At 37.8% G+C, this 15,921-nt stretch overlaps 1 protein-coding gene across 1 annotated transcript; it reads left to right on the top strand.

Annotated features, from left to right (window-relative positions):
• The first annotated feature begins 977 nt into the window (after positions 1 to 977).
• On the top strand, positions 978 to 15,148 carry ppp1r26 (protein phosphatase 1, regulatory subunit 26). The gene is made up of 4 exons (XM_061966496.2): positions 978 to 1,226; positions 5,773 to 8,647; positions 12,315 to 12,432; positions 14,699 to 15,148. Exons 2-4 carry the CDS (start codon positions 5,844 to 5,846, stop codon positions 14,771 to 14,773), a joined length of 2,997 nt encoding a protein of 998 aa, XP_061822480.1. The 5' UTR covers positions 978 to 1,226; positions 5,773 to 5,843; the 3' UTR covers positions 14,774 to 15,148.
• The last annotated feature ends 773 nt before the right edge of the window (positions 15,149 to 15,921 follow it).

The raw sequence follows: 15,921 nt of genomic DNA, 5'->3' as shown, positions 1-15,921 counted from the left end.
CCCTGCTTTGGACCAAATATGAACTACACATCTGATCAGTGCACTTGAACACTACTACTACAAAGGCAATAACAACAATCATATTTTTTGTAAAAAATAAAAATAAAAATACAAGAACTACGCAGCTTTAAAAATTGGGTGTATTTTCTATTCATTTGAATTAATACAGAATATTACAAGTTTCCAATAAAATATGTGATTGTTTACTCAAAATACTCAAACATTCTAACTGAAAACACTTTATTTAACTACATAATTGGGACCAATAAAAACTAGCTACAGGCCAAAAAATGGCCCCCGGTCCGCACTTTGGTTATGATGACACCCCTGCTTTGGACCAAATATGAACTACACATCTGATCAGTGCACTTGAACACTACTACTACAAAGGCAATAACAACAATCATATTTTTTGTAAAAAATAAAAATAAAAATACAAGAACTACGCAGCTTTAAAAATTGGGTGTATTTTCTATTCATTTGAATTAATACAGAATATTACAAGTTTCCAATAAAATATGAGATTGTCTACTCAAAATGCTCAAACATTCTGACTGAAAACACTTTATTTAACTACATAATTGGGACCAATAAAAACTAGCTCCAGGCCAAAAAATGGCCCCCGGTCCGCACTTTGGTTATGATGACACCCCTGCTTTGGACTAAATATGAACTACACATCTGATCAGTGCACTTGAACACTACTACTACAAAGGCAATAACAACAATCATATTTTTTGTAAAAAAATAAATAAAAATAAAAAAAATACAAGAACTAAGCAGCTTTAAAAATTGGGTGTATTTTCTATTCATTTGAATTAATACAGAATATTAAAAGTTTCCAATAAAATATGTGATTGTTTACTCAAAATACTCAAACATTCTGACTGAAAACACTTTATTTAACTACATAATTAGGGGAAAACTTTTTTTAATCTAATGTTTAATTGACTATATATTTCATATTCCATATTAAATGGATGATTCATTACTATGAAATAAACATAACAAGCCATCTTCCGGTGGAAAACAAGTGTAGCCATGTTTGAAAGTGTCCACTCGGCTGTAGCCAAGCAGCAGCCGCCTTTAAGGAAGCCTGCCCGCCCGCCCGCCAGTTGGACTCGACCGGTGCGTGTGAGCTGAAAGACGGCCACTGAAATCTCCCCACCGTGGCGTTCCGCACCGGAGCAACCGGCTTCTTGTTTTGCTTCATTTTTTTTACCAAGGTGAGTTCCGACTTTGCCGTTTTGCGGCTCTACGCCGAGGTCGTGGGTGTGCATCGTGGCTCAGTACAAAGCCGGAGAAAATGCCGGGGCTGCGGCAGCCGGGAGGCCCGCTCGCCCCTTTCAAGTCACCGCCTTCACCTCCCCCGCCAAGCGTTCGCTGCTCCACGCCACAAGACACGTTTCTCACACCGTGAAGCGTATTAATCAGTATTTTTTCTAACCCGAGTTGGCCGGTGTTGACTCGCGTTTAGGCGTCCGACGCCGTCGTTTTGCGGAAGACCGCGGTCCGCACCAACATGGTCGCTCTGCGGCGTGTCGTAGCACCGCACGCCGAGCAGCCGAGCACTCGGCGCCGCCAGAGGGTGACGGGGAGCGCGGGGGTTTGCTACCGTGGCAGCCGGGAAAACACTCACGCAAAACACTACCTGTTTAAACGACATGGACGTTTTCTTTGGGAACTTTATATCTCAACATGAACCAAAAGTTGTAAGATATCTGCTTCTTTTATTCGCCTTTTCCACGGGGCGTCTTGGAGGAGCCACAGCCGCTTGGTGCAGTTGGTTTCCGGTCATTTCTGCTCGCTGTAGTCGGTCATGAATGTGACACGGAGGTGGGCTCATTTTTCGCCTGTTGTCTGGTTTTAACCCCATTTTGCCACTAATGGCGGAAGAGATTATTGAATTTTTTTAGGTTTGTGGCTTCCAGACGGGGTTATGTGCTTGAGATAGCCTGCTCAAGGAGCCTCCTTGCCGGCTGGGTGGGAGGATGAACCTCGCAGCCTCGGTGCCACATTAGCATCCAGTATGGTTGCATTCACTCACATAATGGAAGAAATTTTAGATTTTTAAAAAATGTATACAAATATATCTATGTTTACATAAATCTAATCAATAACCATTCAGCATAGAAAGCTTTAACCTAGGGCATGGATGTCAAACTCATTTTAGATGGAGGGCCACATGGAGAAAAATCTACTCCCAAGTGGGCCGGAGTGGTAAAATCACAGCACGATAACTTAAAAATAAAGACAACTTCAGATTGTTTTCTTTGTTTAAAAATAGAACAAGCACATTCTGAAAATGTACAAATCATAATGTTGTTTTTTATTTATTTTACACGTACATGTTGCGGTTAATATTATTCTATCGTTGTCGTTATTTATACTTTATGAATAAATGTGTTAATTTTCAATCTATCAAGATAAAAAAAAAAATATCAAAATCAAATTAGAAAGATAGAAAGTACTTTATTGATCCCTGGGGGAAATTCAGCACCACAGTTCGCTCACAATAGACAATAATAATTATAAATAATATAATATATAAATATATTCTACATATACTCTACATTTAAGTGCAGTCAATGATGTTATTTATGTAGTTTGCTCATTTTCCTCGACTGGTGCTCATAATTTTTTTTTTACATATGTACCATCTACAAAGATACAAAGAATTGCTATTGCGACATCTAGTGGACACATTTAGAACAGCAGTTTCTTTCATCGAAAAATGTTGGCTAATTTTTATACTTAGCAAATGGGCCGGATAAAACCTGTTCGCCGGCCTGATCCGGCCCCCGGGGCCGTACGTTTGACACCCCTAACCTAGGGTGTCCAAAGTGCAGCCCCGGGGGCCATTTGCGTCCTGTAGCTATTTTTTAAGGTTAGTATGCTATCTTTTTTTTATAGCTAATTGTGTAGTTATGCGCCTTTTTAGTAACATTTTGGTACTTGATGCATGCTACCATAAATAAATAAATAAATAAAACATTTCAGGTACACACCTTAGATTAATATTTTGGTATTTGACGCATGTTACAGTTAGCATTTTAGCATGCTAACATTAGAATGCTATTTTATTCAGCTAATCTAACAAGTATACACTACATTGTCTATTAATGCTAAATGTAAACATGCTATTTTTTTTTTTTTTTTTTTGCATAGTACTGTTAACATGTTGGCTTTTTTGAGCTATTGTTGCTCATATTTTTTGTTATTTGATGCTATCTGGCCAGCATGCTAACTGTTAGCATTACAGTTCGGCCTTGGCTCCTCAGCATTCACCCAAATTCTGTACCGAAATTGCATTTTATAGTTCTGTGAAAAAAAAAATGTATATATTGTACTGGTTTTGAAAGTGAAACCTATCAAAATGCCCTCCACATCCTTTCATGGCCCTCAGTGGAAACAGTTTGGACACCCCTGTGGCAATCCAACATATTCAGTGCAACAAAACACTGCCTATAGCCCCAAAAGGTGACAAAAACACCACCAGGATTAAACCAAGGAATCATGTAGGATTCTTAAATACCGTGTTAATAGGCAACACAAACAATGCAGTAAATTGCTTATTTTGCTTCTACAGTATGTGGTACATATACGTTCATGGTTTTAAAATGTTTAGGCGGACTTATTTGTGTCACTTAAAGAATTACAAATTTTACTGCCGATGTATCCCTATCCCCTTCCTGCTCTGTCACTGATAAGAATCTATCCATCTTCTTCCGCTTATCCGAGGTCGGGTCGCGGGGACAGCAGCTTAAGCAGGGAAGCCCAGACTTCCCTCTCCCCAGCCACTTCGTCCAGCTCTTCCCGGGGGATCTCGAGGCGTTCCCAGGCCAGCCGGGAGACATAGTCTTCCCAACGTGTCCTGGGTCTTCCCCGTGGCCTCCTACCGGTCGGACGTGCCCGAAACACCTCCTTAGGGAGGCGTTCGGGTGGCATCCTGACCAGATGCCCGAACCACCTCATCTGGCTCCTCTCCATGTGGAGGAGCTCTCCCCGGATGACAGAGCTTCTCACCCTATCTCTAAGGGAGAGACCCGCCACCCGGCGGAGGAAACTAATTTTGGCCGCTTGTACCCGTGATCTTGTCCTTTCGGTCATAACCCAAAGCTCATGACCATAGGTGAGGATGGGAACGTAGATCGACCGGTAAATTGAGAGCTTTGCCTTCCGGCTCAGCTCCTTCTTCACCACAACAGATCGATACAGCGTCCGCATTACTGAAGACGCCGCACCGATCCGCCAGTCGATCTCACGATCCACTCTTCACTCACTCGTGAACAAGACTCCTAGGTTCTTGAACTTCTCCACTTGGGGCAGTCCACCCTTTATTCGGGCGAGAACCATGGACTCGGACTTGGAGGTGCTGATTCTCATCCCAGTGGCTTCATACTTGACTGATAAGAATGTGATGGCAATTCATGCAGCAAATTAAATTCAAGTTTGATTTAAAAAGTATATAAATCGTTTCACATAGATAAGGTGTAAAACATTTAGCAATAGGGTTGAGGGGTAATACAACATCAAAATGTCTATTGTATGATATAACTCTTTGTTTGCATTGTAATTTGACATCTGGGCTAATGTAACTGTAGCAACGAGGCTGCTTGGCGGTAGCATTTTTACGTCACTTGAAGGACGTGAAACGAGCCGGTGGGAGCATGGATGTCAACAATGTAAGCTAAACCAACAAAACCTGAAGGAATTGGTGCCTAAACAAGGGAAAAGTCAAATGTCACTGGAACGGACCGAACAACGGTAGGCTAATACTGTGAAAAGATAACCAACACGTCTTACCTTTTGTCAGGTTACAACATCGATGACATCTATTAAAACAGACAAGAAGCAAGGAAATAAACAGAGACAGGATTCAATTTGGCTCAATTTGAGGAGAGAGCGTGGTGGAAGACTGTACAGAGGGTACAGTCGACGCGTCTCTCCTCAAATTGAGCCAAATTGAATCATGTCTCTGTTTATTTCCTTGCTTCTTGTCTGTTTTAATAGATGTCATCGATGTTTGAACCTGACATCTTTTCTACCACTTGAAGAGGCGACATGATGGACAGTACATAGCCGGTGTTAAAATGCGACAAAATACTGACGCTACTGAAAAACAAACCGCAAACTAAACAAAAACAACCAAAAATACTTACTATTTGGTATCATTACTGTCTATTTTTATCAAATCGCCCACCTTGTTTACATTCAAGAGCTCTAGCTTGCGATTAGCATATCTTCCTATGATGTGTAGTGTGGAATGTTTAGCTATTCCTGGTGCTCCTGCGGTGATATTTGTAAGAAACGTATACTATCGGCCGTCATGGCGGCGAGGATTCGTGACTTAAACGTGGCTCTGTAGTTGCACTGTGGAGGGACATAGGACGCCAAATTGCTTTGAGGGTGTGGTCGTTCACTAATCGCTGTCAAATTTGCAAACACGGCTAGAATGAGTCATCAACGTGCATTATCGCAATATGACGATCGTATTGAAAGTTCTACCAAATTTATATCGTGTATCATCTCTATCACGCAACCCAGGCTGGTGCTAACAATACTTTTTATTGTCTTTGTGTATAAAATGTTTGTGATGTATAGCGTTTTTTGGATATCAAATGAGCTAAATATTTTTGTCCATATCCCATAGCGCTAGCTCTGCGTATGTTGGTAATAAAAAGTCCCAATTGTCACAAAGTCCGTCTATGAAGTCGCCGCAATGTGTTGGTAATCAAAGTTAAAATGTGTCTGGTACTGTTTCTTTCATAGATTCAACGATGTGACCACAGAAGGATGTAGCAGAACTCCGATGGTCACCCATCTCCCCTTACTTCACTAGAATGTACTTGATGACTGTACCGACTGTCGCCGCGCCTCGCACAGAATGGAGACCATGCGGCCCACCCGGGGGATTTAGCCTTCCCGTCTGCTTCAATGACTCGGACGCCGAGTTGTCCACCAGGGGTTCTCCTATCTCGAACAAGGTCCAGATGATCATTGAGAGCCTGAGGAGCTCACACTCCTCACTGGAGATGGGCGATGAGACTGAGGAAAATGCGCTTTCGAGGCAGGACGGTCCTCCTCAGAACTGTAAATCTGCTGCGGGTTCTTTTGCGGCAGCCAAGTCCAAAAGCCATTCGACTGGTGTTCTAACCCCGATCCAGGACAGTGACAAGAGCAGTGACACCGACAGTGATGATTCTGTGGACAAAGGAATCGAGGAGGCAATACTGGAATACCTGAAGGAGAAGGATGGCCACAAATGCAAGATGGAACTGTCGTCTAGACAGACACAAACTATTCCTGAGGTTGTCAAAGTCAAGTCCGAAAGCGATTCCTTTTCCGTCATGAGCAGCCACTTCTCCAAAAGTGTCGCCCAAGCCCCCTTGGCAGGCGTCCCCTTGAAGAAGTACATCAAACACAAGGTCATGCTTCGAGATCAGGAAGCCAGTCTCCTCACCCCAAACAGTCCGGCATGCCAAGTCAAAGTGGAGAATCTTTCTGACGACTCCAGCAGCAGTGACGACGGCATCGAGGAGGCCATTCAGAGGTACCAGCTGGAGAGAATGCAGCAGCAGATGAGAGGCGAAGCCTTCAAACCACTCGTGGAAGAGTCAGACTCTTCTAGCGATGACGGCATCGAGGAGGCTATTCGCAGCTACCAGCTGGAGCAGCTCAAAGAAAAGACGTCCTTTCCTGACAGGAAGGATATAACAAACGCTAGCACTGAAATCGCAAAAAAGCACAAACTCAAAAAGAAAAAGAAAAGAGCGGAGAAGGTGGTGAAGTCCGTAGAATTGCCATCTTCGACGGTCTTCAAGAGCTCGCTTGATGTCGGCCAGAGAAGCAAAGGCAACGGTCTGCTGTCATTCAGAGTCGATGGCTTTAAAGACCAAGCTACATCGGCGCTCCCGAAAGCCAATACCACCGCCGAGCTCATGTGTGCCGAAGCCATCCTGGACATCTCCAAAACGGTCATGCCCGCAGCCTTCGTGTCTCATCCCAGCGCCGGTAACTGCATCCCGGCGGGATCTTCGCATGCAACTCCAGAGGAAGAAAGCCACGACAGCTCCATCGACAGTGAAGACGGCATCGAGCAGGAAATTATGAAATTCCTCGAGCAGAAGGCGCAGTTGGTCAAACAGTCACCCGAATGCTCTGCGCCTCGAGACGAGCCGGAGACAATGGCGGAAAAACACAATGTACTTCTAAAGAAACCTTCCAGATTGTCCTTAACGCACAGACGGAAACGCAAGGACGAAATCTGCCGGATCGCCCTCACGACGGCGGTGGATGAAAACGCAGAACGAGACTCATCAAGTAAGCCTTTAGAGCTCCATAGGGAGGAGTTGAGCCCGCTGCTTTTCTCCCAAGGAAGTCCAACACAATCATTGGACAAACATAGTGGAGACAAGAGCAGTTCACTGGATAGTGACGAAGACCTCGACACGGCGATAAAAGACCTCCTCAAGACGAAGAAGACAAAGAGAAAGACCAAGTCAGAGCGCAACGCAATGAAGCGCCCAAAGGAAACGGAACTGCTGCGAGCCCCGCTTACGAAAAAGGCCAAACCCGATCCTCCATCCAAGATCGGTGCTATGAAAAGGGCTGACAAGAGGAAGAGCGACTTGAAGCACAAGCCTGGATTGGTTAAAAAGGCGGGAACTAAGCAAACCGGCAAAGGTCCAGTAGACACTCCAAGGGACAAAGACACTCTCCAGATAAAAGAGGACAGCAGCTCGGTGAACAGTGACGACAGCATCGAGCAGGAGATCAGAAAGTTCCTCGCTGAGAAGGCGGAGAAGGTCTCAGAGACCACAAAGGATGAAGAGATACCGAGGAATGGCACTGCTTCATTTCGTCTAGACATTAAGCAGGAAAATCAGCTGGCTGAAATTCCCATAAAAAGTATTTTGGGTCAACCCTCCCCTTTCACTGAAGCACATCAGGACAAATCTATGCCTCAGAAGAACCCCGCCGATGGTCCACAATCACGCACTTTGGAGGCGGCGGATGGGGCAGGGTCGGCAAGATCCGAGCCGAGGCAGTCGATCAGCCAGGTGTCCACCCAACAAACGGAGAGAGTTAAGAGCCTTTCTGGAGCTACCATGGATCGGTCTTACGCCGAGTCAGTCAAGTGGCGCCAGAGTTTTGGACTCCCCATCATTGATCCCAAGAATTTCAGTCGAACTCCATTTCATATCAGCTCGCCCAAACACAGGACAGGGAGTCCATCAGCGGCATTTACTCATCAAGGGAAAGCCACTGACCTCAGACCTTCCACCTTAGCCCCTTTTTGGTCCCCCGCAAGAGCCAGCAGCAGACCCCTCTTCTCCTGGTCTGCAGACCCGGCCGCAAAGGCGCCCGTGACGAGCCCCGTCTTGAGCTTCTTCTCCGCCAGGCAGAACCAAGGCGTGCTGCCTTCGACTTTCCAGCCGCGGCAGGCGGCGAGCACGGTGCACGTTCCCCGGGACAAGAGCGTGTTCGTGGAGCTGGAGTCCGGGAGGACCAACCACGTCCAGGTCCAGAGCGGTGAGGCCAGAGCTGACGGACAGAGTGAGAATAGAAGCGTGAAGATAGAAGGAGCTGAGGAGTTTATAGATGAGTCAGAGAGTGAAAGTCCAGGGAAGAAGCCGAGCACTTTGTAAGTATTTCTTCAGCCACTCTGTCCCTTGGCGTCATGGTGTTCCTTATCTCACCTGCTAACGTTCAGTTGCCTCCTATTTATACACACAGTAAGACATCAGCACTAGTGTGTGTGTGTGTGAGAGAGAGAAAGAGTGTGTGTTCATGTGCCAAGAGATTATTGAAGAGCAATATTGATGTGAGAGAAGGTAAAAAGGGCAGAGTGGGACATCACCCTAAAATAAAACGTCGACATAATCTGAACGAAGATCTGAATCTTGTGCTCGGATTTAAATACGCCATCCTACCTACGACAAGTAACGATAGATCGATATTCAAAGGCGGGTTGGCGAAAGCGAAAGCAGCCGTTTTAAAGTTGTTTTTATGGTCAAGACGTGATGTAACAGGAAGTAGCAGCGCAGTCTTCAGTGTAAAGGATCTCATGAAATGCTCGTGGGAAGTGGCCGACTTGCAAAGACGTCACATTCCGAACTGAGTACATCGTAAATATTCATCGCAATTCACCGCGTGCAAAAGTCTTCGTCCGCCGTTAGGTTTGCTCTTTTTAATGACCCTTTTATTTTGAAAAGTAAAGCAAATTCAAACATTCATATAAGAAAATATCCCATATCTGACTTAAGTTAAAAGTAAACAAACAAAAAAAACATGGCTGATAAGCATGTGGTTTATTTAGTATTAGCACTGTATTCAGTTTAAACACATAACTTCATGAGGAAATGATATAATCGCAAAATATCTGAAGTGACTCTGGTCCTGCACGGTCCTTAGAAACGGTACCTATGGTGGACTAAGGCTTTTGCACGGCCGAAGTGTATCTCAATCCAACGACCTTCGTTAGAACCTAATTGGGACTTTTGCAACGCTCGGCGTGGACTTTGCACACGGAGAACCTGCAGCCTGGGCCTGACGAGGACGCTCGCCTGCTACGACGTGCCAGTGTTTTCTTTTTTTCTATGAATGACTTTTTAAAAAAGGAAAAAGAAAACACGCTGCGTGATCTAATGCGTACTTTATTGTATATTCACTGTGTTCTTTTTCTCCTCCGCCTTGTTCCTGTGTAAAGAAAAGAAAAATGAGGCTATTTATTTTTGTTTATCAAAAGAAAGAAAAAAACAAGATACTGAACATGCTGTGCATTGCCAGTTGTGTAAATATTTTGTATGAACTGCTTTTCTTTCTCCGATGTACAATATACTTTTTTCTTTGCTGTCTTTTAATTGCTTCTGTGTAATAAAGAGTGGAATCCAAGCAACATGTTTTTTTGTTTTTCTTTTTTTATTATTCTGATAAATTGCATTTTTATTCTATTTTTTCTAATCTGATACACTGTATTTTGTGGTATTATATGTTTTTATATTCCGATAACTTGTATTATTTTTTGCATTTATTTTCTGATGAATTGTGGTCTTTTTTAGTTTAAATTATTTTTCTATTTTGATAAATTGTATTTTTTGCATTAATTTACAAAAATATTCTGATAAATTTGACTATTTTTGTGCTTTAATTTGTTTTTAAATTCTAATCATGTATAGGTATTTTTTTTGCATTAATTTGTTTTAATATTCCGATAAATTTTATTTTTTTTAAATGAAATTATTTTTCTATTTCGATAAATTTTATTTTTTTCATTCATATTTTTTTTTAAATATTCAGTTAAACTGTGCTATTTTTGTGCTTTTTTTAAATTCTAATCATTTATAGGTATTTTATGGATTTTATCTTTTTATATTCCGATAAATTGTGCTCTTTTTAAATGAAATGATTTTTTTATTTCGATACATTTTAATTTTTGCATTCATTTAAAAGAAAATATTAAGTTAAACTGCTATTTTTTTGCTTTAATTATTATTATTTTTTAAATTCTGATCAATTATAGGTATTTTTTTGCCTTCATTTTTTTAAAATATTCCGATAAATTGTGCAATTTTTTTTTGCTAAAATAATTTTTCTATTCTGATTAATTGCATTTAAAAAAAAAAGTATTTTGATACATTTAATTATTTTTGGCATTCATTTTCTGATAAATTGTGCTCTTTTTTTAGCTTAAATTATTTTTATATTTCGATAAATTGTATTTTTTGCATTAATTAAAAAAAATAATTCTGATAAATTGGGCTATTTTTGTGCTTTGATTATTTTTTTAAATTCTAATCATTTATATGTATTTTGTGCATTCATTTTTTTATATTACGATAAATTGTGCTCTTTTTTTCTTCTAAAATTATTTTTCTATTCTGATAAATTGCAATTAAACATTTTTTTTTGTATTTTGATAAATTGTATTATTTTTGGCATTAATTTTCTTATAAATTGTGCTCTTTTAGCTTGAATTATTTTTCTATTTCGATAAATTGTATTTTTTGCAATAATTTACCAAAAATATTCTGATAAACTTGACTATTTTTTTGCTTTAATTTGTTTTTAAATTCTAATCATTTATAGGTATTTTTTGCCTTCATTTTTTTTAATATTCTGATAAATTGTGCTATTTTTTTTGCTAAAATTATTTTTCTATTCTGATAAATTGCATTTAAGAAAAATGTATTTTGATGAATTTTATTATTTTTGGCATTCATTTTCTGATAAATTGTGCTATTTTTTTTAGCTTAAATTATTTTTTTATTTCGATAAATTGTATTTTTTGAATTAATTTACCAAAAATGTTCTGATAAATTGAGCTATTTTTGTACTTTGTTTTAAAAAATTCTAAGCATTTATAGGTATTTTTTGCATTGATTTATTTATTTTTTTGCGATAAATTGTACTTTTTTTTCAAATTAAATTTGCATTATTTAAACAAAAATTCAGTTAAACTGATATTTTTTTGCTTTAATTATTTTTTTAAATTCTGATCAATTATAGGTATTTTTTGGCATTGATTTTTTTTATATTCCGATAAATTGTGCTATTTTCTTTTTGCTAAAATTATTTTTCTGTTCTGATAAATTGAATTTAAATTTTTTTTTGTAATTTGATGAATTGTATTATTTTTGGCATTCATTTTCTGATATATTATGCTCTTTTTTTTTTTTTGCGTAAATTATTTTTCTAATTCGATAAATTTTATTTTTTGCATTAATTTACAAAAATTATTCTGATAAATTGTGCTATTTTTGTGCTTTGATAACATTTTTTTAATTCTAATCATTTATCGGTATTTTTTGCATTCATTTTTTAAAATATTCTGATAAATTGTGCTCTTTTTTTAAATGAAATAATTTTTCTATTTTGATGAATTGTATTTTTTGCATTCATTTTTTTAAAATATTCAGTTAAATTGTGTTATTTTCTTGCTTTAATAATTTTTTTAAATTCTGATAAATTGTAGGTATTTTTTGGCATTTCTTTTTTTTATTCCGATAATTTAAATTTATTTTTTATTTTTCCTTTGCTGGAAGTTTTTGTATTCCAAAAATTTGAAGTAATTTTTGTATTGGAGTCAGTAGACTTTTTTTTATTTTTATTTTTTGGTGGAGTTAAATCTATAATGTTTGCGTTATTTTTTTAAATAACTTTTTTATCATTCACAAGATTTGCTAGTTTCATGCCAATGTATGGTGTATTTTTCTATTGTTTGATCCCTGGGTTAGGATCTTAAACTGATAACGTTATTGCATACCCTGACAAAAAGCTTGACGCCTTGCCTGCTCTGCTGCTCCATCCAGGTCCTTGTCCAGCACCATCGACCCCGGCATCGTCTTCCAGCCTTGCATCGCTCTTTCCACAGCGGAGCGCAGCGTGATGTTCCGTCGGAAATACAGGGAGCAAAGAAGCAGGAGGGAGGTACAGTAACCACCAGTGGAGGTTGACCTAACAAAAAACATTAGGCAGCGCAGTTTTGTTATTGTGAAGGCCGGAAGTGTGTGACTGGTGGGAAAAAAAAGAGGGCTAATACCTCCCTCCCTACCTTTCTGCCATTAGTTTACCATTTGGCGCGCGCCGATTCTCGCGTATTTGTGATGAAAAGTGTCACTTTCTCCTTCACATCTGCATCGTTTCCATCGAGAAGTGACTTTTTTTCACAAACGAGTCAAACATTTTGAACGACTCTTTAAAGTAAACGGTTGGGCGACGTTCGTTTTGGAGCCATTTAAAAAAACTGATAGAAAATTGGTGCCACCCGACCGTAGGGTAAATTAGTTGCAGTCAAAGGAAACGTGGCAACATTTGGATTCACTTTTCTGGTTAATTGTTCCGTTAAAAGGTTCAAGTCTACACACGAGCAACCAAAACCCAAAACCAGTGAAGTTGGCACGTTGTGTAAATGGTAAATAAAACCAGAATACAATGATTCGCAAATCCTTTTCAACTTATATTCAATATTTAACGTTCAAACTGGAAAACTTTTATTTTTTTGCAAATATTAGCTCATTTGGAATTTGATCCCTGCAACATGTTTCAAAAATGCTGGCACAAGTGGCAAAAAAGACTGAGAAAGTTGAGGAATGCTCATCAAACACTTATTTGGAACATCCCATATATATATATATATATATATATATATATATATATATATATATATATATATATATATATATATATACCGTATATATATATATACCATATATATATATATATATATATATATATATATATGGGGACGGCGTGGCGCAGTGGAAGAATGGCCGTGCGCGACCCGAGGGTCCCTGGTTCAATCCCCACCTAGTACCAACCTCGTCATGTCCGTTGTGTCCTGAGCAAGACACTTCACCCTTGCTCCTGATGGGTGCTGGTTAGCGCCTTGCATGGCAGCTCCCTCCATCAGTGTGTGAATGTGTGTGTGAATGGGTAAATGTGGAAGTAGTGTCAAAGCGCTTTGAGTACCTTGAAGGTAGAAAAGCGCTATACAAGTACAACCCATTTATCATTTATATATCAATCAATCAATCAATCAATCGTTTATTTATATAGCCCTAAATCACAAGTGTCTCAAAGGGCTGCACAAGCCATAACGACATCCTCGGTACAAAGCCCACATAAGGGCAAGGAAAAACTCACCCCAGTGGGACGTCGATGTGAATATATATATATATATATATATATATATATATATATATAAAAATGTAGAAATCTGTTTAGTTGACTGGAGAGCTACCTTCCGCAGCTAATGGGTCCATTACGATGCCTTCTGTTTTGTTTCATAAGCCGTTTTACTGCCATGTTACAGACGCCGTTTGAGAAAAAAGATATGTAAATAAACATTTTACAACGTTTTACAACATATACGCACAGGCCAAAAGTTTGGAAATACCTTCTCATTCAATGTGTTTTCTTTTATTTTCATGACTATTTACATTGTAGATTGTCACTGAAGGCATCAAAACTATGAATGAACACATGTGGAGTTATGTAATTAACAAAAAAAAATAACTGTCAACAATGTTTTATATTCTAGTTCTTTCAAAATAGACACCCTGTGCTCTGATTACTGCTTTGCACACTCTTGGCATTCTCTCCATGACCTAACTCCTTCAAGACTGTTGGAAAACCATTTCAGGTGACTACTTCTTGAAGCTCGTGGAGAGAATGCCAAGAGTGTGCAAAGCAGTAATCAGAGCAAAGGGTGGCTATTTTGAAGAAACTAGAATATAAAACATGTTTTTAAGTTATTTCACCTTTTTATTTGTTAAGTACATAACTCCAGATGTGTTCATTCATAGTTTTGATGCCTTCAGTGACAATCTACAATGTAAATAGTCATGAAAATAAAGAAAACACATTGAAATGAGAAGGTGTGTCCAAACTTTTGGCCTGTACTGTACATGATTAATGTGACCATTTTTCTGTGATTAATCATGAGTTAACTCGTTATTTTTACAGCCCTAAAAAATAGACTTTACACTATAGATTTATACCATCAAACAGGCTGGTACATTATATTCAATTTACATTTTTTTTTATATTCCATGGGCAAGGAAAGTTTAGATAGTTTACGCTCTACTTTGCACAATTTTAATAAAATTTGAGCGGTTGTTATCTTTGTAAATGCACATTTTTTAAAACCTCTGGATTGTACCTAATGTTATGTCCGCATGTGACTGTTGTACAGGGGACGGCGGGCGATGACCAGCAGAGGCTTCAGGTCAAAAGAAAGCTGGAGTTTGTCCCTGCATTCAGGTATTAGGTCTTCACCTTCATCGTTAGACTACAGCAGGAAGCCAAATGTTGTTCTATCATTCACGTTGTGCACTTTAATGAACGACTGTTGTCTGCTTGTAGCGCCGGTTTAAATCATGTTTCATTATTGGATGATATGTTCTATTGGAGCAAAAGAAAAAAAGGGTTCATGTTGTTGATCAGAATATATTTTTTCACTTCATTCATCAACCATGTTTGTTTGCGCTCATAAAATTGAGCTTTTTGTCTCCATTTTCTTTATTGAAAAAGTGGCTTTTTTACATTTGAGGATTTTTGCCATTTGTCTTCACTTCATGTTGTCAGTCTGTTTTTGTTTTTATATCTTTCACTGTTCAAGACTTTGGATATAATAAGAAAGGTGCTTCTTTCATCTTTAATATGTTGTCTTTTTCCTAAAAAAATATATAAAAAAATGTTTAAAAAAAATATATCATATTTATTTTACCTATTTAGACAGTCAATGTTAATGTTATATGTTGTCTTTCACTTAAAAATATATATATATATATTTATTTTACCTATTTAGACAGTCAATGTTAATGTTTAATATGTTGTCTTTTACTTAAAAAAAATATATATCATAGTTCTTTTACCTATTTAGACAGTCAATGTTAACAAAAGCAGTTAGATTATTTAATCTATTTAATCATTAGTTGTATATATATATTGTTAGTTGTATATATATTGTTTTTCATAAAGTATTTTTTATTGTCGTTTTTTTTAAAAGGTACAAAATCATATATATATATATATACATATATATATAGATTATTTAATCTATTTAATCATTAGTTGTATATATATATTGTTAGTTGTATATATATTGTTTTTCATAAAGTATTTTTTATTGTCGTTTTTTTTAAAAGGTACAAAATCATATATATATATACATATATATATATATATATATATATACATATATATATATATATATATATATATATATATATATATATATATATATATATATATATATATTAATTTCCCCTCTGGGATTAATAAAGTATTTCTGATATATATTTTATTTTTAATATATATATATATATATATATATATATATATATATATATATATATATATAAAATATATATATACACATACATATATAAAAAAAATATATATATACACATATAT

This window comes from Nerophis lumbriciformis, linkage group LG11 (assembly GCF_033978685.3).
Source record: "Nerophis lumbriciformis linkage group LG11, RoL_Nlum_v2.1, whole genome shotgun sequence".
Lineage (NCBI taxonomy): Eukaryota > Metazoa > Chordata > Actinopteri > Syngnathiformes > Syngnathidae > Nerophis > Nerophis lumbriciformis.
This window is presented reverse-complemented; position numbering and strand designations above follow the sequence as displayed.